Source organism: Trichoderma breve, chromosome 6, assembly GCF_028502605.1.
Source record: "Trichoderma breve strain T069 chromosome 6, whole genome shotgun sequence".
Lineage (NCBI taxonomy): Eukaryota > Fungi > Ascomycota > Sordariomycetes > Hypocreales > Hypocreaceae > Trichoderma > Trichoderma breve.
This window is the reverse complement of record NC_079237.1, coordinates 1,893,714-1,913,379: the sequence shown is the minus strand read 5'-3', so window position 1 is coordinate 1,913,379 and position 19,666 is coordinate 1,893,714. Positions and strand designations below refer to the sequence as shown.

The following is a 19,666-nucleotide window of genomic DNA, read 5'->3' as shown; positions in this document are numbered from 1 at the left end:
CTCAGACATAGGTACTTGGGGTTTCAGCTCTGCTATTGATAACTGACACCTGACACCAAGTACACAGCACGGCAAACATTTCAATTGTCATTTGTAAACCATTCACATAATGCTCAAATAACAGAAATAACCGCCATTTAAGCCAGATAGAGAGCTGTATGTCTCAGACATCGCCGCACGCGTCTTAGATAAGGTCAACTCACTCAAAGCCCAGTATCAAGTACTCGTACGAGTATGTCTTCATCTTGCACACTCCAAATCTCGAATGTCGCATCCATCTGTCTGTGCACTCACCCATCTAGATTGCAAGCAGTTGCCACACCCGCAACAATAAGCTCATCTTCCCCCTTTTTCATGCTTCTCGATTCCAAATTCCCTAGAGCTACTAAATAGCTAGTCCGGGAATTCAAGCCACCCGTCCCCATCTAGTCTATCTGGTAATACAGGTGCAATCTCACCGAGGAGCCGGAGATAAAAACCGTCTATTGGAACTTTGAAAGTCGTTGATTAATATTGTTGGAATTTAGTAGCACCTAGTCAGCACATAAACTGCTCAAGACTATTTGACAGGGGGTGGGAAGAGGGATATATCTTGTGCGTAACACACGTCTTCGCAACCGCTAACCCATCTCCCGCTTGACAATCTTCCCACACTTTCACATGCAACCCTTGAAAGCCTCAAGAGAACTCGCCCAAGCTGAAACTCGCATATGCAGGGAGACATTAGAACAGAAACAAAGCGAAACAAGAGCGCGCCCGGCCAGCTGCGTTGTCTAGCCCCAATGGGCAGCCTGTGTCTTGGCTGAAGAGAAAAAAAAAAAAAAGACGCGGCAACATTCAGCGAACGGGCTGAGAGGGTGTGCCGATTCAACACAAGCGCGCCTCCAAGTCATGCGGGAGCGTCAGCAATGTTCCCCTTTTCCGCATCATACTAGGCTCCTTGGCCCCCTTGAAATGCGGCAAGCCGGGAAGTGTCACCCAGCAGAACCCAAATTACGTGCAGTTCGTCTATCCGAAGGAGCGGGAGCATCGGATGATATAGGATACATCAAAGTCTTGGCCGCGCTCCTCTTCCATCATCGTACCTGAAGTGCGATGGCAAGTTGTCGCCAAAAGCGTTAATTTACCAAAGAACAAGACATGATGGATGATGCAGCATCCGCATGCACTGTCGGCCTCCGTCACCATCTTCTTTTCCTTTGCCAAGCGGTTAAATTCTCAATGTAAGTTTTGGTGGCCACTACTTCGTACTTGTACTTAAATCTCATCGTGAATCTTGTCCGCCACCATGTCTTTCGCCGTATTGACCACCTTTTCCGTCGGCCTCTCTAGTGGCTCAGCTGGGCTGCCCAACCCGCCGGGAATTGGGCTCATCTGGCCGCTCTCTGGCCTGCTCAATGGTCGGCTACCGGGTATCCTAATATCATCGGGAGAGCCTGGGAGCAGCTTAGGATCCAAACCAGGAATGTGAATACGTTTGGCTTCATTCTGATAGGCAGCAGGAATAATCTCAATAATCTCGTCGCGGGGGAACTTGAGATTAGGAATATCCATAGTGGAGCAGTGCATGAGATAGGCGAACAGCACGCGAAGAACAGACTCGTGCGCGATAATCAACAAGTCACTCTGCTCTCGCTCCAATTCCAAGATAATGGGCTCAAGTCGAACAGCAAGGTCATGGTAGGACTGCATAGAAAGAAATGAATGGTTAGCTTTCAACCTTTGTCACAGGGAGACCAAAGATAATTGAACTTGCCTCGGCACGGGGATATCGATGATGATACGGGTCGAGCGCATGTTTTTCAACCTCTTCGGGGTATATCTGCCTAATCACGCGCTCTGACATCTTCTCGCAGACGCCGGGGTTGATTTGGCTCATCTGAGAGCGTTGCCGAACCTTGTATCCCTTTTCTTTGAGATAATCAGCAGTTTGAATGGTGCGAAGTCGAGTAGACGTCCAGATTGAAAGTGGCCGGAGGGGCGTCTCGGGCTTGCCCTTGGCGATTTGCTCCAGCCTTTCTTGTTCGCGATGTTTCATAAGCGTCTCGGACATCCGTTGAGCGTAGTACCTGCCCTGTTCTGAAAGGTCTGCGTCTGCCTTGTATGAGTCTTCCTCCGTTGTTGTGCCCGCACGGGCAAAGAAAGTAGTCCGTGATTTGATGTGAAGATTGGTCAGGTAGAAAACGATTCTGTGAGACAAGTAGTTGAAGCTAAGGTTGTTGTAGAAGAACTTCTCTCCAGCATTGATCATCTTGATATAGTTGAGCTCCATCTCGTTCATGGTCTCGAATACTGGGATCCTCATCTCTATTCTTTTCAAGTACATTTTTGCTGCTTCCTCGGGATCCATTCCTGCAAACTATAGTCATGGTTAATGTTTGGAAAGAGAGAGAGATGCAACCATGATTCTGTGTGGCTTGAAAGGCTTACATCGGGCGAGGAAATCTTGACGTTGATGGCGTTGTCATGCAAAATCTGGTCGTCATCCACAAACGATTCGATATATAGGGTCTATGCGAGTTTGGGTTAGCATGAAACAAAAAAGAGAAAAAGCAAACTTGATACGGTTGCTAAATTCCTTACCTGGACGTCGTGCTTTGCAAACTCCTTGGCCAGAGAGCGTCTTCCACTCGCCGTTGGGTTGACCGCGTCGTATATAGCAACCTGGCCATTTTCATGATTCAACCAGGCATAGATATCCTCGCGGCATTTCTTTAGAATCTTTTGACGGAGTATGACGGATGAAGGGGAAGCATCAGGGAAGAAATAATCATCGGGAAGCGAGCCGTCAGGACCAATGGTCGCTCGGCGGTAGTCGCCCAGGTGGAAAATACGAGTCTTGACGCCAAGCCATTGGAGATAGCGTGCCATAGATACGCAAATGTGTCTACCATTTGTTAATCTTTGACTTGGATCTCCGCAATCTTACTCTCGTTTGACTTACGTCTTGCCTCGAGCAGGCGGCCCAACCATGACAATGGCAATACGACCAGAGTGAAACAGCCGCCCAGACATGGTACTGTAAAGCTGGGCCGGCGCCATATCCGTATCCTCAGACACATCGTGGATACTGTCGATGAAGGTTGAACTCCTCCGGCGGTACCGGGGAGCGTTTGCCGCAATCTCAGCGGTCCTGGAGTCCATTTCTGTCAGTCCCAATTCCATTCTTGTTCAATTCCCAATTTTTGCATGCAGATGTAAACAGATAGTGATGGAAAATCACCCAGTGCTCAAAGTCACATGTAGCGGATAAATATCATGTGGTCAGGGTTTGGTTGGATCAGGGGCAGGGGTTGAATAGGAGAAGCGGACGGGCCGTCAGTGTGACGCTTTGAACGGCATCACCACGATAGCTTCCATGCTCCGGTTTTTTCCCCATATGAGAAGCAGCGCACATGATTCACTTACAGCAAGGTATCCATTTTGCTGGTTCAAATCAACAAGCGGATAATTGAATGATCCCACAGAGACTTTGTTAGGTAGCTTGGAAGCTCGAATATCGATGCCTAATAAACAATGCAGATTGTTCTTCCGATAGCCGAGACTTATGGTACAATGAATTTCGCAAGAGGCCGAGTTCACTGAGAAGCGGCAATACAAGCAGCGCGTCTGTTGAAAATTGAGAGATCTCAGGCGACCTTTGATGCGGTGAGATATGCGAGATGAGATCCGACCTATCTCAGCCTCGCGCCCCGCTTTCCAGGAATGATGACACCACCGGGATTTCAGGCGAGAAGATGCCTGTAATTGCTGGAGAATCTCGGCTCCAGTGGAACAGATCCGGCTGGTGCAGGTCCAAGTAACGATGAAGCTTGTTGAAATCTGTGACAAGGGCAGCAGTCGCTTTCGATGCTTTCGGGAGCCGCACAGGCGGATATATTCGGTTCTAGGGTACTGCTTTGACGGATGCAAAATGAAGAGGCCGTTCATGCATGCAAGGGGGCGCTACGGGCACTTACGGGAGGTACAAGTTCGGAACAGCCCAGCCAGGTATCTCGGTACGTGACCCAGGTACCTCGCGACACACAACCACATCAGGCTCTGCACTGAGGAGGGCACTTGAGCTACCTTAGTAGTATTACCCCACCATCCCTCATTTCTAGCAATGCCAAGGCAGATGCTGCTTGTGAAAAAAAGTGGCAATTGACGTGGCTCTGCTGTATATGTTTACTATTAGGTATATTTACTTTATCTTCATGAATACCAACTCTTGTGCCTGTATATACATAGAGCTGTTGTAAGTGCCTTTGTGTATCAAAGTACATCCCAGAGTCTACAAATGACAAGCACGAAAAGTACCTGCGAGATACCAATACCTGCACAAAGCCTCCAGCAGCCACGTGCCCACAGCCACCGGGACCGGATTATCGCAGCGTCCGCCCACCAAAAAGCGGCTGCAAAGGCAAAGGCTCAACTCGGCTGCGTCACAAAGTGGCTCGTGCAGCTCCCGCAGGCTACTGGACGTACTCGTGCTGGCAAACTGGGTCGATTGAAAATTATTCTCAACGACTCCATCCCATTATAGCCGCCTTCGGAGCTCGACCACAGCGGCAAAGCCAACATCTGCGACCGAGGCTTGCCTGAGGCTCTGGATCTCTTTTTATCCAGACATCCAGACTGAGATTCTCTGACCTTCACCAGCGAAGCGACCTGGGTCTCTTCTGCTCCATCTCCGGTCCCTCTTTGTACCGTTTTTTCATCGGCTCGGCTCAAGAGCCGCCACAGATACCGGCATCATGGCCACTCCCGTCGACACATTGCGGTCCCTCATATTCTCCAACCCCGTCGCCGCCACAATAGGAGATGCCATCAACTACTTTTCCGAGCGGAGGGCAAAGCTCGGCCTGTCCAATCCCGGCACAATAGAGTCCCTGTCCAAGGAAGTCCAGCGCGATGTCTTCCTCAACAACTACATGTTCACCGGCATCCGCGCCGACCTCACAAAGATCTTCAGCATGGCGCCGCTGTTCCAGGTCTCTCACCAGTTCGCAATGGGTGAGCGCATCAACCCGTACACTTTCGCCGCCATGTTCGGCACTGGCAAGGTAAGCAGCGTCGCATTTTGTGGCCCGAAGCCGCACCACGGAACTAACTCGGAGCTCGATTAGATCTTCTGCCAAGGCAACGTGGACAACGAAGGCTCCCTCTCCGGCCGTTTCAACTACCGATGGACCGACAAGCTGGTTTCCAAATCTCAACTCTCCATCTCCCCTGGCGGCCAGGACATGGCCCAGTTCGAACACGAATACACCGGCGATGACTTCAGTGCCTCTCTCAAGATGCTCAACCCCTCTTTCCTCGAGGGTGGAGCGACTGGCATCTACATCGGAAGCTACCTGCAATCTATCACCCCTAAGCTCGCTCTCGGTCTGGAAACCCTCTGGCAACGCCCTGCTCTGACTCAAGGTCCCGAATGTGCCGTCTCTTACTGCGCCCGATACAAGACCCCCGACTGGGTCGCCACCGCTCAATTGCAGGCTGCTATGGGAACTCTCAACGCTTCGTACTGGCGCAAGCTGTCCGACAAGGTTCAAGCTGGTGTTGACCTGAGCCTCGGCCTTGTCCCCTCTCCCGGTGGTCTGATGGGCGGCGGCTTGCAGAAGGAGGGTGTCACTACCATTGGTGCCAAGTACGATTTCCGCATGTCCACTTTCCGTGCCCAGGTCGACTCCAAGGGCAAGCTGAGCTGCCTTTTGGAGAAGCGTGTCGCTCCTCCCGTCATGATGACCTTTGCTGCCGACATTGACCACTTTACGGTATGTGATACCCAATCTCAAGAGATAACATCTTCATGACTAACTGTTTGATTAGCAACAAGCCAAGCTCGGCCTCGGTGTTTCAATTGAGGCTGCCCCCGAAGAGCTCCAAGACCAGCAGGAGGCCCTGGGCGCCCAGTCTCCCCCCAACATCCCATTCTAAATGTCCGCGACTGGATAATCCCAACACAGCGCAGATTCCATGATCGGATCTTGGTTAATAGACAACTAATGTAGTAGGACTGCTGGCCAACCAAGGGCGAGTGGACGAGTATTTAATCTGTTTATGCTGTCTCACTCACGACCTGTCTGATTATTAAGGAGAAAAAGAAGAAACGAAAAAAAGAAAAAGAAAAAGAAAACTTCCACCGCTGTTACTCGATAACTCTTTCAGGAGAAAGGATATGAAAGCAGTGGGGAAACCAAAAAAAGAAAAACTCCTCCCTTTTCGATAGACTCTATGGAGGAAAAGCACACGAGGAGAGGGAGTGAGGGAGAGATGAAAGATAGGAGGAGGAGGGAGGGTTAATGTGACTCATGACGGTGGCTCTCTCAAGTCTTTTTGAGGGGGGCGCTATGCCTCAAAAAAATGCATCTATCTCAGCTTACATTGCATTTCTTTTGCATATTTGCCCCCCCGTGTATATTATAACTTTTTTTTTCCAAAGGCCGGTGCATTCGTGTATTGGGCTCGGGCGAAAAATGGGCGGCATGTTAACGCATTTGGGATGTCGTCAATTACCTTATGTATGGGATGGAATGGGCTACGTTGTAGGGAAACCAAAAAAAACGGAGGGAAGGGGGAAGGGGAGAGGGCTGGAGTTAGTATGGCATATTTGGTCAAAAGGCCCAGTCTTCTTTAAGTGCTTTGCTTTTCATGCTGAAATGTACAAGAGAGATAGAGGAAATGACGAGCTTGAATGTAATGCATTGATGAAGATACTGTGGAATGGGAGCTTAGAGAGCTCATACTGATATAAAAGATTGAAGTTTGATTGTAACCAATTCTTTTGATTACTGTCTGTCTGCCAAACCACAAATTTCCCATCCACCAACGCCATGGTATCTCTGTATATAAAGTTGCCTTTTTTGGTTTTCTCTTTTTTTGTTTCCACCCCCTGAGGATTGTCAACCATACAAGTCCTCGTTACATGTATGCCAAAGTAACGTGAATGTCATGATTCCTTCACTGAAGCGCAATGACCATGACGGCTTTGAAAGAAAAAAAAAATGTATCCAAGTCAAAGAAAAGTGCACGTCGTCCTGCTATATGCTTCAAACCTATAATGCTGCTGTTATGCCTCATCGTAAAACAATAAATGCTTCTAAACCCCAAGAGCGCATCACATCACTACGCACTCCCGCTCTGGTTGATCGCCTGTCTTCTGCTTTTCATTCTTTTCTTTGGATTTCTTTCTCTTGTGTTTTTGCTTCTCAGCTTTTTCTACCTTTTCGGGCTTGTCCTGCTTCTCACTGCTGGCGGGGTGGTGCAGCTGCTTTTCGAGTGATGTGGGCGACCCAGGCTGGGGACTAGGCTGCCCTGTTGAGTTTGCAGTCGAGATATTCAGTACTGGTGGTTCCGGCAGCGGCTCTTTGCTCGTCTTGATCAAACCGCCAAAGCGACTCAGGTTGAGACTGATGCGGCCCTCGCCCGACTGGCTGGCAGGGCGACTCTGTTTGCCCAAGTTGAAGCGCGATGCGGCACGCGATAATCTTGAAGCCGTTGGTTCGTCGACCGGTGCCATGGCAGGCGACCCAGCATCCGGAGTTATGGATGGTGTGTGAATGGCAGAATCGGTAAGGGCCACGCTCTGGCGACGAGAGATGACCGACTCTACGTATGAACCACCAAAGTTCATGCTAATGCCTTCCAGCCACTTGCGAGATGGGCGCTCAACTTCTGCGGATAACCTGATGCTGGGTGTTTTGCTTTGACCTAGACGACCAGTCGAAGCTGAAGCTTGATGCTCATGGTGAGTTGCCAATGCTTGAGTAGAAGCTGAGGCCTTGTGCTCGTGGTGCGATACCAATGCTTGAGTGGAAGCTGAGGCTGGCTGCTCATGGGGTGGGTGAGCTACCAGGGCTTGGGTGGAGGCCGATGCTTGATGTTCGTGATGCGTTATCAGCCCATGAGTCGAACTGGAGGGTGTTTCATCGCTAGTTGTGGAGCGCAGTATCTCAAGACTTTTCTTTGACTCGTCATAAGACGGCGGCCTGCCCTCTGTGCTTTCTGTTGGGCAAGGTGCGTCGACCATAGGTACAATCTGATAGAAAAGCAGGTACGGCATCTCGACCTTTAGAGATTCTTTGATGTCGTCGACAAATGTGACTCGTCTGCCGATATCTAAGTCGTCAAACCTCACCCACTGTGCTTCTTCGTAATCTGGAGGTGGATCGAAATCATGCCTCCTGTTGTCTGTAAGAAGCTTCGGGGCGACCCTGGCAAACGAAATGTAGTGACCGCTTTGTAAAGAATCGCCTCTGTGGCAGACAATGGATTGTAGGACAAGTTTATACTCTGTCGCTAGCCCATTAGTCTCCTCTTCTATGTGTGGGCCATCGGCGAGCATAAAGTGAGGAAGTCTCATGCTCTCGGGGATGTCGATGTAAGTATTATGGCGCTTAGGTAGACCAGTCTCGGTCATGGCATATCGTTTCAAGCAAATGCCTACTACTGGGCGCTGATCGAGATTCATTGCCACTTCGACATTGTTCCGAGGCTCGGTGCTGTTGCTGACTGCGTGCCAGGCTGCGTAGGATGTTAGTAAAAGAGAGAATGACTAGTAGAGATCGTACATACGAATTAGGCGGAAGAATTGCCATGCAGGTATTGTGACCGCCTTGATGACGGTAGACCCTTTCAAACTCAGCCTCTTGCGTATGTTCTCAGAACTGGCTGGGCGGCCTCTGTCGTCAAGCATGACTCGTTGAATGACGCTGGTTGACCTATGCCGAACCGTCATCCGAGAGGAAGATGCCCCTGATTGATCAGCCACAACAGTTGACTGTGATGTTTCGCCGAGAGTGCTATTCTGGCTCGTTCCATTGACCTGCTCCGATGACGGAACTCTCACTTCATCTTTTTCCTCTTCAACTTTGTCCTTTCCTTCTTCCTCGTCAACCTTCTTCTCTTCAGCTTTTTTCTCGTCAACTTTCTCATCGGCTGTCATCTCTTTATCCTCTTCTTCTAGTTTTTCTTCTTCGACCTTCTCCTCCTTATTCGTTTCCAGAGGAACATCTGGTAGTGGTTTCGACGGCGACATCTCGACTGGGGATAATGTCATGGCTGCAGGTGCCGCGGTGCTTTCTCCATCCCTAATCAGCTGGATTTGGTTGGGAATTAATAGCTGAGAAGGCGAATTTAGAGTGCCGTCCTCTGCGATCGACAACTTCTTTGCTTCCTCGCTGTCTCTGAGGACGTCGACTTGGGTGTTGAAATACTCTTCTAAGCAATCTTCTAGCTTAATGCCGTTACCATCGGAATCTGATGGCACTGCCAAGTTCAATAATCTCTCATAAACGATCTTGTGGTCGTCCTTGTCGAATTTGCCTTGGTGAAATAAATCAACTTGTAGTGAAAGGAGTGGCAACTCTAGCTTTTCTGTAAAAAATGCAAATGCTTCGGAAGCGTCTTGCTGTTCTAAAAGGCGAGCTTCTGGCCAACCACACTCAGCCATGGAATCTTGTATTAGTTTAGTCTAGACATGTTAGTAAACTGCGTACTCCTCAGATTGAAGTTTGTCGCTCCTCACCAAGTCTGTACGAATCAGCTTGCCCGTCCGTAACATGTTGACCCATATGCGCAGAAGGATGACGAGTCTATGCCTAGGATCGTCCTCTGGGAAATCGGTTTTGAGCATGCACTCGAAGGCGTCCAACTTGGAGAACATGGCGAAGAGAAGGGAGTCTATATAACAGGTAACGGCACTGCGGTTCTCGGCACCAACCATCTGGACACTTGGGTCGTAGGGAATTATAATCCCAGAAGAAGACTTTTTCTCAATATCGATGAATTGGACAGCGCGTTCCAGGTCTCCACCGACGAATTTAGTCCCCAAGATGTCTCGGACATGCTCCTCGGTGATGTTCATAATGTGTAATTGATCCAAACGGTGCAGGATATCCTCAATCTACCGAGTGTCAATGTTTGTTTGGATCGAGATCAAAACGGTCGCTCGTAGACATGGCAGAGAACACAGCGCAACACACCTTGGCGACCTCTCTCGCAGCGTCCACCTCATTTTGGTGGGTTTGTTTCGCATGGTCGGGCTTGAATATCGAGCGAAACGCTTCTGCAGAGAGGGGACGAGCCTGCCAGTGATGTTTAACATTGCCGAACCAAGAGCGACGTATGATGGATGATTCAAAATCTTCCGCCATGACATTGCCATGTTGAATGAGGAGTTTGACTGGTGACTAGTGGGAAGTGATTTACCTTATTTGCGGGAGGAGCTGACTTGCTACGATGGTGCTCGGCGCTCTTATCCCGTAGGCTGAGAAACTTCCTCGGGAATTCCTTCATCGTTCAAGGATGACGGCCAGAAGCCCGATGACGACTAAAAACGTAGAGCAGGTGGAAATCAAGCTCTCGCGGCGACCAGCGAGAGATGAGGCGTTCGGTGCGCCCCCATTATAGGGCGAGACAAGTCTCGGCGAGGCGCTGGCGCTGGCGGGGGGGTGGACGTATTGCGACGATGGCTTCTTGTATATCGGAGTCTTTTTTTTATTTCTTGTTTCAGCGTGACGGCCACTCTTCTTCGTCGGCCGCTGTGCGAAGGATGGCTGCCAGGGTTCGGCTTCGTGTCGGACAGTCTAGCTCGAGGGGAAACGCTGCGCCACAGACGTGGATGAGGAGCGACAGCTGCAGTGTAAAGTTCAGAGGCTTGTCGAGAACAGAACTTTCCGGGGCAGTACAGCGCGGGTGAAGGAGGAGAGATGACGGGTGTTGAGTTGCGCAACAACTCCATCAAATGGACTCGAGTGGTTCCAGGCGCAGCTTCAAATAAGGTCCGGTCGGCAGCAAAGTGAGTGCTAAAGTTAGTGGTTCGTGTTGGCTGATGTTACAGTGGCGGGGGCGGGACACTGGGTGGACCCGGTCTTGCCAGGGGCTGATAGTGGGCTGTAGGGCCCTAAGGGACGCTATAGCGCGGCGCGATACTGCACTGAGGTGGCACCCTGCGACAGCCCATCGAAGCCTCACGGTGGCATTGAGAGATTTATAGATCGCTGCCACCTGCAGACTCTGCTCATGCACCTCAGTCTAATTTGTCTGGTTGCTTCGTACATGCGCTGCACCCTTGGAAATTCCTTTTCGCGGGCTGCTGCAGCAGGATCCGCAATTGACCTCCAGCTTATCACGGCTTGGCGCCAATCATCTGCGCCTTGTGAATCAACATGCACAGCACAGGCAAAAGGCATCGGGCTTTCGCTTCGCCTCAGGGCCGCCAGATCCGCAATATTCGGCTGCCTTGATCGACCTGAAGCTGAACGACGGAGCGTCTGCGCGGTGCTAAGGCGGCCCTTTGCCATCCTTGCGTTCTCGTGCCTCGCCAAACTGACTTATTCCAGCGGCCTCGTGGCCTGCGTACGACTGCCTACGTAATTCTACCAACCGCGCTCAAGGCAGACGATATTCGGCCGTCATGGAGTCTACGCACGTCTACGCACTTCTAAGCAGCTCGTTCATCTCCACATCACGGTCATGTTACCTGCCTGCCAAAGTATCGAGTCTTTTCTGAGTCGTGTGCGGAAGAGGCGGGACTAGAGATCATTGCGCGCGAGGGGGATCACAGGAGGGGTCTTTTCCTAACAGCTAGGGCGATCTTTTGGAAGATTCGGTCAACTAACCTACATGTAAGCTTGTCAGGGTTCATGTGCTATATTTATTTCCGTCACGAGCCTATCCAAAAACCTTCCCTCTACCCGTTGACATATGAGCATTGGGTGTAGGCTAGTAACATACGGGTACTAGCCGTTCCAAGTTTTAGGACGAACCTCAGCTCTGAAGTGGCGGATGCTTCCTCTCAGCCATTTTTATCTTTTTGTATGCCTGAGAAATGTTTGAAGACCCATGTCTTAACTAAGATTAAATTCACCATTAGAAAGAAGAGAGCATCATGTATACCCGGTACAAACCTAAAGCAGGTTATTTCGGCCTACCTGGTTAAGACTTGAAGTGAATATAGTACCTCCCAACAGAAGTAAATAACGTCACCGCTGTTGATCTCTCTCCAGCCCTAATCATCCGGTATCGCCTTGCCCCCAAAGGTCGTGCTGGACGAAGAAAGTATCTGCGCAAAAGCTGAGTGCCAAGGACTTGTATGAATCATCGCTCTGTATCTGCTGGTGCTGAGCAGATACGTGCTACATACAGGACACTGAAATGTCAGCGGCTTTCACTCCTCATGGCGTGACTGTATGCATCGAATCAGCAGAAAGAAACAAGGAACTCCTCAAGTCAGGCGGCTTAGTAGAGGCTAGTCCCAAGGAGCCGCCGAAGATGGGCGAACCAGAGAATCAATAGCACAACAGGCGCAGTATTGTGTAACATCTTGTTGTGTAATCTTATCCACTATCTACGGCTAATATTGATTACGGTGCACTGATTCCATACTATGATACGAAATACCAAATTTGTAGAGTTGAGGGACTAACAGGGCACCTCTCTTGTGGTGACTTACATGCTGCATTACCAGGCGATTTAGGTGAGATGAGTATCGTTCAATGCCTTGGATGTTGAAGGAGATCATTTCATTATCCATCTGATCTGCTTGAATATTGACCGATAGCTTAATAAACATCTATATTGACTAGGTAGTTTCGACTGACTCCGACGAGATCTTGCTCTTTCGGCGCCGAGATCCTCGAGCTGACGCTTATTCATTTCGTGCAAGGGTCGGAGAGGGACGGTGCACGGCCACACTCCCGCCCAATGCGAACGGCCGTGATGTGGCGCAAACCCTGGCGGGACTAGCCTGTGGCTAGTGCCCCAGCAGCTAGCAATTGGAAAATTCCCAATTGTCTCGAGATCGTGGTGGGCTGTAGAGAAAGACACCTCGGACGAAGCATTGCGTCTTTTGCTCAGGTGACAATGTCGGTTTCTCGAGAGGGCGCTCGCCTGGCGAGAGCCTTGAGGCAAAAGCTGCCAACCAACCACTCTGTTCCGCTATGCGCCAGAGGATTTGCCTCCACGAGAGTGGCATACAATGCCAGTGTGAAAGCTGATGGCATCGCCGATATTGAATCGGCATCCTCGTTTTCGGCGCCGCAGCCGGACAAGGACACCATCAAAGCTTTTGAGGAATCACAAAGCCAGAGCCGAACGGGAAGACGGCTTCCTGGTAATCGGTGCGTGCTGCCATCGCACGCTCATGTGGACGAAGCCATGCTAATAGGAAGATCAGATACCAGTACCATCCACCCAAATATAATCGAGGTCCTCTGCACCCAGTCCAAGCGCCACCTTCATCCGATCCCACGGCTCGCGATTTCGTTCCTGGACCCTTCAGCTTCCCTCGCTTGAAGCACACGTACGATAGCACCATTGCGCCGGATCTAATGACGCTCACATACAACCACACCCCACCCGGGACTACACCAGTCGAATCGAAGAAGGGAGTGCTGCGCCAGTGGGACGGATCTTCACCATATCACAAGAACCGACCTAGCAGAGGGCCAAGAGGTGGAGGCTCATCGAGGCTTGGAATATTAGAGAGGGACGTCGCCTGGCACAACATTCCCGAGATCGAGGCCGTCACCATCAACTCATATGCTCCTCTGGCCGCCGACAACAAGGAGTACCTTCATGTGGCCCGCGCCGTGGTCCAAGCCATCAGCGGCCAGTTCCCCGAGGTGACGACCGTGAAGCACAATGTCATTCACTGGGGTGTCCGAAAGGGATCAAAGGCTGGTGCCAAGACCACCCTTCGCGGTGCTGCGGCCTACGACTTTGTCGACAAGCTGGTGACGCTGGTTTTGCCCAAGATCAAGGACTGGCCAGGCATCAAGGCCACCAGTGGTGACAGCGCAGGTAATATTGCGTTTGGTATGAAGCCTGCCTGGATGGCTTATTTCCCAGAGATTGAGTTTAACTACGATGTGAGTATTGTCCTGAAGGAATGGCCTGGTTGTGAGCCCTGAATACTGACATTTGGCGATAGATGTATCCTCCTAAGCTGATGCCTGGTTGCCATATCTTTATTCACACCTCTGCGACCTCGGACAGACAGGGCAGGCTGCTCATGGAAGCATTGGGATTCCCTTTCTATGGAAAGATTACACATTGATGAATATCACGTCAACGACATCACTTGTTAAATATTAGAAAAAAAGCGGGGGATAAAAAAAATTGTACAACACATGTATCGTTAAATATATAACCGTTAGATACAATGTATGAATATTGTAGGATACCTCTACATGCAAGTCCCTATCGTTTGATTCATCCAAGACCTTTTAAAACGCCCCAACTCCGCCCAGTGTTCCTTTTTATTGAAGTTGCTTTGAAACGCCATACTTTATGCAGAAGCCGCAGCCTTGACCTTTTCCCTGAGGCCGTGAATGACAACATCAACGGCATCCATATCCGCAGCGTCAGTCTTCGCCGCAGTAAATCCTCGCTTGTTCAGCTCGTCCGTGCAGAGATCCATCGAAGGCTGGTAATTCCTGACGGCTGAACTCAGCGCATAGATTGCCTTGCGCCGAACGTCCTCGGCCTCGTCCTCCTTCAGCGCCATCTCAACCAGAGGCGTCAGTCCACCCATGGCCAGCAGACGCTCCTGTGTGCGCTCGTTGTTCTGGACAGCCGTGCCGACGCACCAGGCCGCCATCTTGCGCAGCTCGCGCTCCTCGTTGCGCAGGTGCTCGAGCAGCGGGGTCCACAGGTCAAGGTTGGCGATGTTGTTGGCGTTGTCGAGGTTCTCAATGAGTTGCTCGAAGTTGTCAAAGGCGATGAGTTTGTTTTCCAGAGTAACCTCGGGATCGTTGATGAGCTCCATGGAGCCCTTCATCAGGTCGGCATCGGAGGGGCCGCCCATGAGAGCGGCCATCAGCTCCGGGGTGAGATTTGTCGGAGGTGGTGCTTGGGCTTCAGCTCCGGTGGAGGGGCCATCGCCCTCAGTGTTTTCGATGCTCCATCGTAGGAGGTCGTTGAGTCGCTTGTCACCCATGGTAGCGTTGTTGTTTGGCTTAGCGAGAGTACGTGTGGGTAATTGTGTAATGAAGAGGATAAAGAGTTATGGAGCGCTCTCTTGTGCTTTTGATTTTGACGCTGAAATTGTTCTCGAAGTTCCTCAGATTTTCGCTTGTGGTAATGCAGTTTCTGGAAACTTCAAGAATACTCTAGGCCAGATGTGGACTAGTGACACAGGATGCTGGAAGGCTACTCCCTTACAGTCCAGCCTTAGCCTTACCTGGAGTTCCATCCCGGCCAAACCGAGAACTTGATCATCAGCTTCACTTAGAATGTAATTAAACTCGAGTTGAGCCAAATCTCCGAGGATTAATGACTGGAAATTGTATTCTCAGGCTCGGTTGATCACAGAATTGGCAGCCTTCTGTTTGAGTCGGAGAATTAACCGTAAAACAGCTAATCTCAAGAGGCTGATTGGAACGAAACGTTACCCCACTTGTTCATCTCAGCCCAGATGGTGGCTTGTACGAGTATTCCGTACTCCGTACTGTCCACCACGCATGATCACACATGGCGATGCCTGACTCAGATGGAAGCTGATACTATCATTAGAACCGGATCAGCGTTGGATTCTATAACCGCAGCCTAGTACGAAACACGTCATGGGCCGCCTTCAACAATAGGTCTCCCTAGGAGTACGAACGGAGTCGCAGTAGTGGTATCCAGCTTTCTTTTGACACCACAGAGGGTAGAAAAAGAGATGCCTAGCTGGCCCCCGAGATGCCGAGATCTGGCAGGTGACGTAGCAAGAAGACCATCCTTCAGCTGATTTCAAAGGGAATACTGGCAAGGTGTACCCATGTACTCCGTTCTTTGTGAAACAATTGTAAGAAGCTATTGCTCCATCACATAGGGTACTGGATATAGTAGTAGGTGGTAGGCAGATGAATACAAATCAATGCCTGTGAGATTTGGAAACATTCGACCTCAGAGATGGAGAAGCTAAGCCCATCTATGTATCCGTCTGCCTTCTTTGCCCAGCTGTAAATAGCAACCACGCGTTGCTGAGCTGAGACAGTCTTAAAAGTTACCGCAGCCTTGCCTCGCCTATTTCCTGTCCCCTTTGGACCAGGCCATCTGCAGCATTCCGCGCCATGCAGCTCTAGATCTCCCGAAAGATCTTGATCCAGTGCTCCAGCTAGGGAGCATTTGCATGCTCCATGAAGCTAACGGCCGTCGCTGTCTGATACCCTACACAGTCCAAATCCCACTCAAGATGACTTATCCACAAAGCCTCACGTGATGCGACGGAGTAGATACGAGTAGCTTGGTGAGCTTAGGGCGGCAAAGGCACTAGCCACATTGGGCCCGGCCTGAGGTTGTCGTGTCCCCCTCCTCCGCTTCCTGCACAGCGACGTGTTGGCGTGGCCAAATGAGCTTGGCTGGGGAAATTTGATAGCGAAAAGGGGGCTAAAAGCCGTCACCAGCTCTTTGGTGTGCTTCTGCTTACTGGCACCAGCTCGGCGTCTTCTGGATGCGAGGCCGGATTACGCACTCAATAGGCGGATAAATCTGGGGATTTGGAATGCAAGATGCCTAAAGCAAATGGAACGCTTGAAATGCTGCTGCCTCAACCCTCAAAGCCATGGACAAAGAGTGCAATAATCTCTCTGCCTAACGTGGAATGAATCAAGCTGATGTCTCATCTTGAGACCCTGCACAAAGGGCCAGAGCACGGGGTACACGAGAGATTGAAAGCCCCCCGAAAGAGCATCAAAGGGCCCCCTTTGACATGCTACCAACAAAGAGCTTTCATGATGTCAATCAGCAGCCAAAGTCCGGAGTACCTGGGAGAGAACCAGCCACACATAGGACCCCCCTTATCGGCTGTCATCAACCACGGAAGGGGGGCCGTCACTTTGGGAGAGCCTCACAAAAGTGCCCCTCCCGGAGCATCAATCTCATCTCATTCCCGGTTTGTGTGTTCAAGTAGGTATGTATCTCGGAGCCTGGCGGCATGAAACAAGGCAAGGCGGCGAATGTTGCTTCTCGGATCCTCAGCCTTGGTGGATTGCGTACTGGGCCGCGTACATGCGTTTGCTTTGTGCTCAGCACTGTAGTTAGCATCTTTGTTGCCTCGACTAGCTCGACCCGGCACCAATCCATCGCCCATCATGCCCGTGGCACAGCGTCAAACTGCTGGTGAGCGATCAGGCGGTCTTTATCCTCCCAGCTAGCACCAAAAGCAATTGGCGGTGGATGTGCTTACAGGCAATGGAGCAAGTTGCAGCTCGACAGCAGCTGGGGGCAAAAGGTGACGATGGCGTTGATCTGGCGGTGCAAGCCCCTCCCCCTCCCCACTGGTAGATACCTTACTGTAGCGCCTAAGGGGACCTAAGGGGACCTAAAGGAGACCTAAAGGAGGTCGATGGAGAAGCGTGTTAGTGGCACCGGACGCTGATGCGTACTCGTCCTTTGTACGGTAGGGCCCCAGCCACAGCCACCGCCATGAGCCAATCGCTTAAAGCGGCAGGCAGCGCTGCCATCCCCCTGTTTGGCGGCCGCGTCGGTACTCCGTGGCCTGGGCAAGGTTCCTCGCACAGAGAACGAAGCGTCGCCGGTACCTAGACCCGGGCATCCAGGTACTTTGAGCTAAGGCGGTCTCGCCCTGGTTCGCCGCCTCCCACACAAAGGCTGCTCCACCACGCAATTGTCCCGCCCACAACTCTGTGCCCATCGTGGTAGCGGAGATACTTACTTCCCTCCTTTCCTCCCCCTCCACTCTTTCTACTTCTTCAACAGCACCCACCCCCCAATCGCCAGCTTTCGACTGCGTGTCACCTTAATATTTCCTCACTTTCGACCTCTTTCTTCCCCCTTCAAGCTAACCCTCGAGATCCTGGGATCGCGCGAGCTTCTTCTTTTGTCTCTTACCAACTTTTCCATCAGCTTCATACATTAATCAGTCACAATGGAGGGTACGTGCACCTGCCACCAAGCATCGCGTCCGGCCACCTGGTGCCGAGGCCAATGGATGAAGCATCGCGAGGATGCGTTTGACGCTTGACACGACTTTGGCTAACGTTTGCTTTTGCTGCTCTACAGAAGAAGTTGCTGCCCTCGTCATCGACAATGGGTAAGATTCCCTTCCCCCGCCATTGTCTCACCGACATCATAACCTCCTGTCTGGCAATCTTGTCTGCGGACCATGAGGCATCGCTGGTGCCAGCCACGCCGCGCTGGGACAAGGGCAAATTGCATCTCCAACTCCATCACACGGCCATCCTTTTGCCTTTCCTGAACATCAATAGCTGACACCTCTGCAGTTCCGGTATGTGCAAGGCCGGTTTCGCCGGTGATGACGCTCCCCGAGCTGTTTTCCGTGAGTACCCCACTTCTGCTCCCCTTACCAACTGCCCACCATAGCTATACGCTTTGGGGTGATTGGGCGTGCGGCGCGCCACCGCACGTTTTGCTTCACAATGACAGTTTTGCTAACAGCGCCAAACAGCCTCCATTGTCGGAAGACCCCGTCACCATGGGTAAGTTGTCTAAATCCAAGCTCGCGTGTCGGCTGTTCCATTTTCGGTTCGTCATTTTTGAAAGGACATTGGATCTGACCGAATCTTGCTCAGTATCATGATCGGTATGGGTCAGAAGGACTCCTACGTCGGTGATGAGGCTCAGTCCAAGCGTGGTATCTTGACACTGAGATACCCCATCGAGCACGGTGTCGTCACCAACTGGGACGACATGGAGAAGATCTGGCACCACACCTTCTACAATGAGCTGCGTGTTGCCCCCGAGGAGCACCCCGTCCTGCTCACCGAGGCCCCCATCAACCCCAAGTCCAACCGTGAGAAGATGACCCAGATCGTCTTCGAGACCTTCAACGCCCCCGCCTTCTATGTCTCCATCCAGGCCGTTCTGTCCCTGTACGCTTCCGGTCGTACCACCGGTATCGTGCTCGACTCCGGTGACGGTGTTACCCACGTTGTCCCCATCTACGAGGGTTTCGCTCTTCCTCACGCCATTGCTCGTGTTGACATGGCTGGTCGTGATCTTACCGACTACCTGATGAAGATCCTTGCTGAGCGTGGTTACACTTTCTCCACCACCGCCGAGCGAGAAATCGTTCGTGACATTAAGGAGAAGCTCTGCTACGTCGCCCTCGACTTCGAGCAGGAGATCCAGACTGCTGCCCAGAGCTCCAGCTTGGAGAAGTCCTACGAGCTTCCCGACGGTCAGGTCATCACCATCGGCAACGAGCGATTCCGTGCTCCTGAGGCTCTGTTCCAGCCTTCTGTCCTTGGTCTTGAGAGCGGTGGTATCCACGTCACCACTTTCAACTCCATCATGAAGTGCGATGTCGACGTCCGAAAGGACCTCTACGGCAACATTGTCATGGTATGTTTCTAATTGAGTCGCACAGCTTTACGATTTATGCATGGTGGCGCTAATTGCATTCTCTACTCTAGTCTGGTGGTACCACCATGTACCCCGGTCTCTCCGACCGTATGCAGAAGGAGATTACTGCTCTTGCTCCTTCTACCATGAAGGTCAAGATCATTGCCCCTCCCGAGCGAAAGTACTCTGTCTGGATCGGTGGTTCCATTCTGGCCTCCCTGTCCACCTTCCAGCAGATGTGGATCTCCAAGCAGGAGTACGACGAGAGCGGTCCCTCCATCGTCCACCGCAAGTGCTTCTAAGGTAAGCTTATTTTTAGAAAGGCGCAGATGGCAGCCGTCACATGATCTCGGAAGACAAGAAGCTAATGCCA

The 19,666-nt window shown here is 51.2% G+C and overlaps 6 protein-coding genes across 6 annotated transcripts; 3 read left to right on the top strand and 3 right to left on the bottom strand.

Moving 5' to 3' along the window:
* Nucleotides 1–1,257: 1,257 nt before the first annotated feature.
* Nucleotides 1,258–3,144, bottom strand: T069G_09521 (6-phosphofructo-2-kinase domain-containing protein; the record flags this gene model as incomplete). Its single annotated transcript, XM_056176731.1, has 5 exons — nt 1,258–1,686; nt 1,757–2,359; nt 2,431–2,511; nt 2,584–2,887; nt 2,945–3,144. 5 exons carry the CDS (start codon nt 3,142–3,144, stop codon nt 1,258–1,260), a joined length of 1,617 nt encoding a protein of 538 aa, XP_056025209.1.
* Nucleotides 3,145–4,736: 1,592 nt separating this feature from the next.
* On the top strand, nt 4,737–5,919 carry T069G_09520 (eukaryotic porin domain-containing protein; the record flags this gene model as incomplete). Its single annotated transcript, XM_056176730.1, has 3 exons — nt 4,737–5,045; nt 5,109–5,756; nt 5,812–5,919. The coding sequence occupies 3 exons, from the start codon at nt 4,737–4,739 to the stop codon at nt 5,917–5,919; spliced, it is 1,065 nt and encodes a 354-aa protein (XP_056025208.1).
* Nucleotides 5,920–7,099: 1,180 nt separating this feature from the next.
* On the bottom strand, nt 7,100–10,278 carry T069G_09519 (ubiquitin carboxyl-terminal hydrolase domain-containing protein; the record flags this gene model as incomplete). The annotated part of the gene is made up of 6 exons (XM_056176729.1): nt 7,100–8,505; nt 8,557–9,132; nt 9,232–9,454; nt 9,509–9,886; nt 9,966–10,067; nt 10,192–10,278. The coding sequence occupies 6 exons, from the start codon at nt 10,276–10,278 to the stop codon at nt 7,100–7,102; spliced, it is 2,772 nt and encodes a 923-aa protein (XP_056025207.1).
* A 2,568-nt stretch (nt 10,279–12,846) lies between these two features.
* T069G_09518 (ribosomal protein l5 domain-containing protein) lies at nt 12,847–14,041 on the top strand (the record flags this gene model as incomplete). Its single annotated transcript, XM_056176728.1, has 3 exons — nt 12,847–13,103; nt 13,151–13,853; nt 13,916–14,041. 3 exons carry the CDS (start codon nt 12,847–12,849, stop codon nt 14,039–14,041), a joined length of 1,086 nt encoding a protein of 361 aa, XP_056025206.1.
* A 231-nt stretch (nt 14,042–14,272) lies between these two features.
* On the bottom strand, nt 14,273–14,923 carry T069G_09517 (nucleotide exchange factor fes1 domain-containing protein; the record flags this gene model as incomplete). Its single annotated transcript, XM_056176727.1, has 1 exon — nt 14,273–14,923. The coding sequence occupies one exon, from the start codon at nt 14,921–14,923 to the stop codon at nt 14,273–14,275; it is 651 nt and encodes a 216-aa protein (XP_056025205.1).
* A 2,934-nt stretch (nt 14,924–17,857) lies between these two features.
* On the top strand, nt 17,858–19,595 carry T069G_09516 (actin domain-containing protein; the record flags this gene model as incomplete). Its single annotated transcript, XM_056176726.1, has 6 exons — nt 17,858–17,864; nt 17,992–18,022; nt 18,213–18,268; nt 18,398–18,428; nt 18,522–19,293; nt 19,365–19,595. 6 exons carry the CDS (start codon nt 17,858–17,860, stop codon nt 19,593–19,595), a joined length of 1,128 nt encoding a protein of 375 aa, XP_056025204.1.
* Nucleotides 19,596–19,666: the final 71 nt, after the last annotated feature.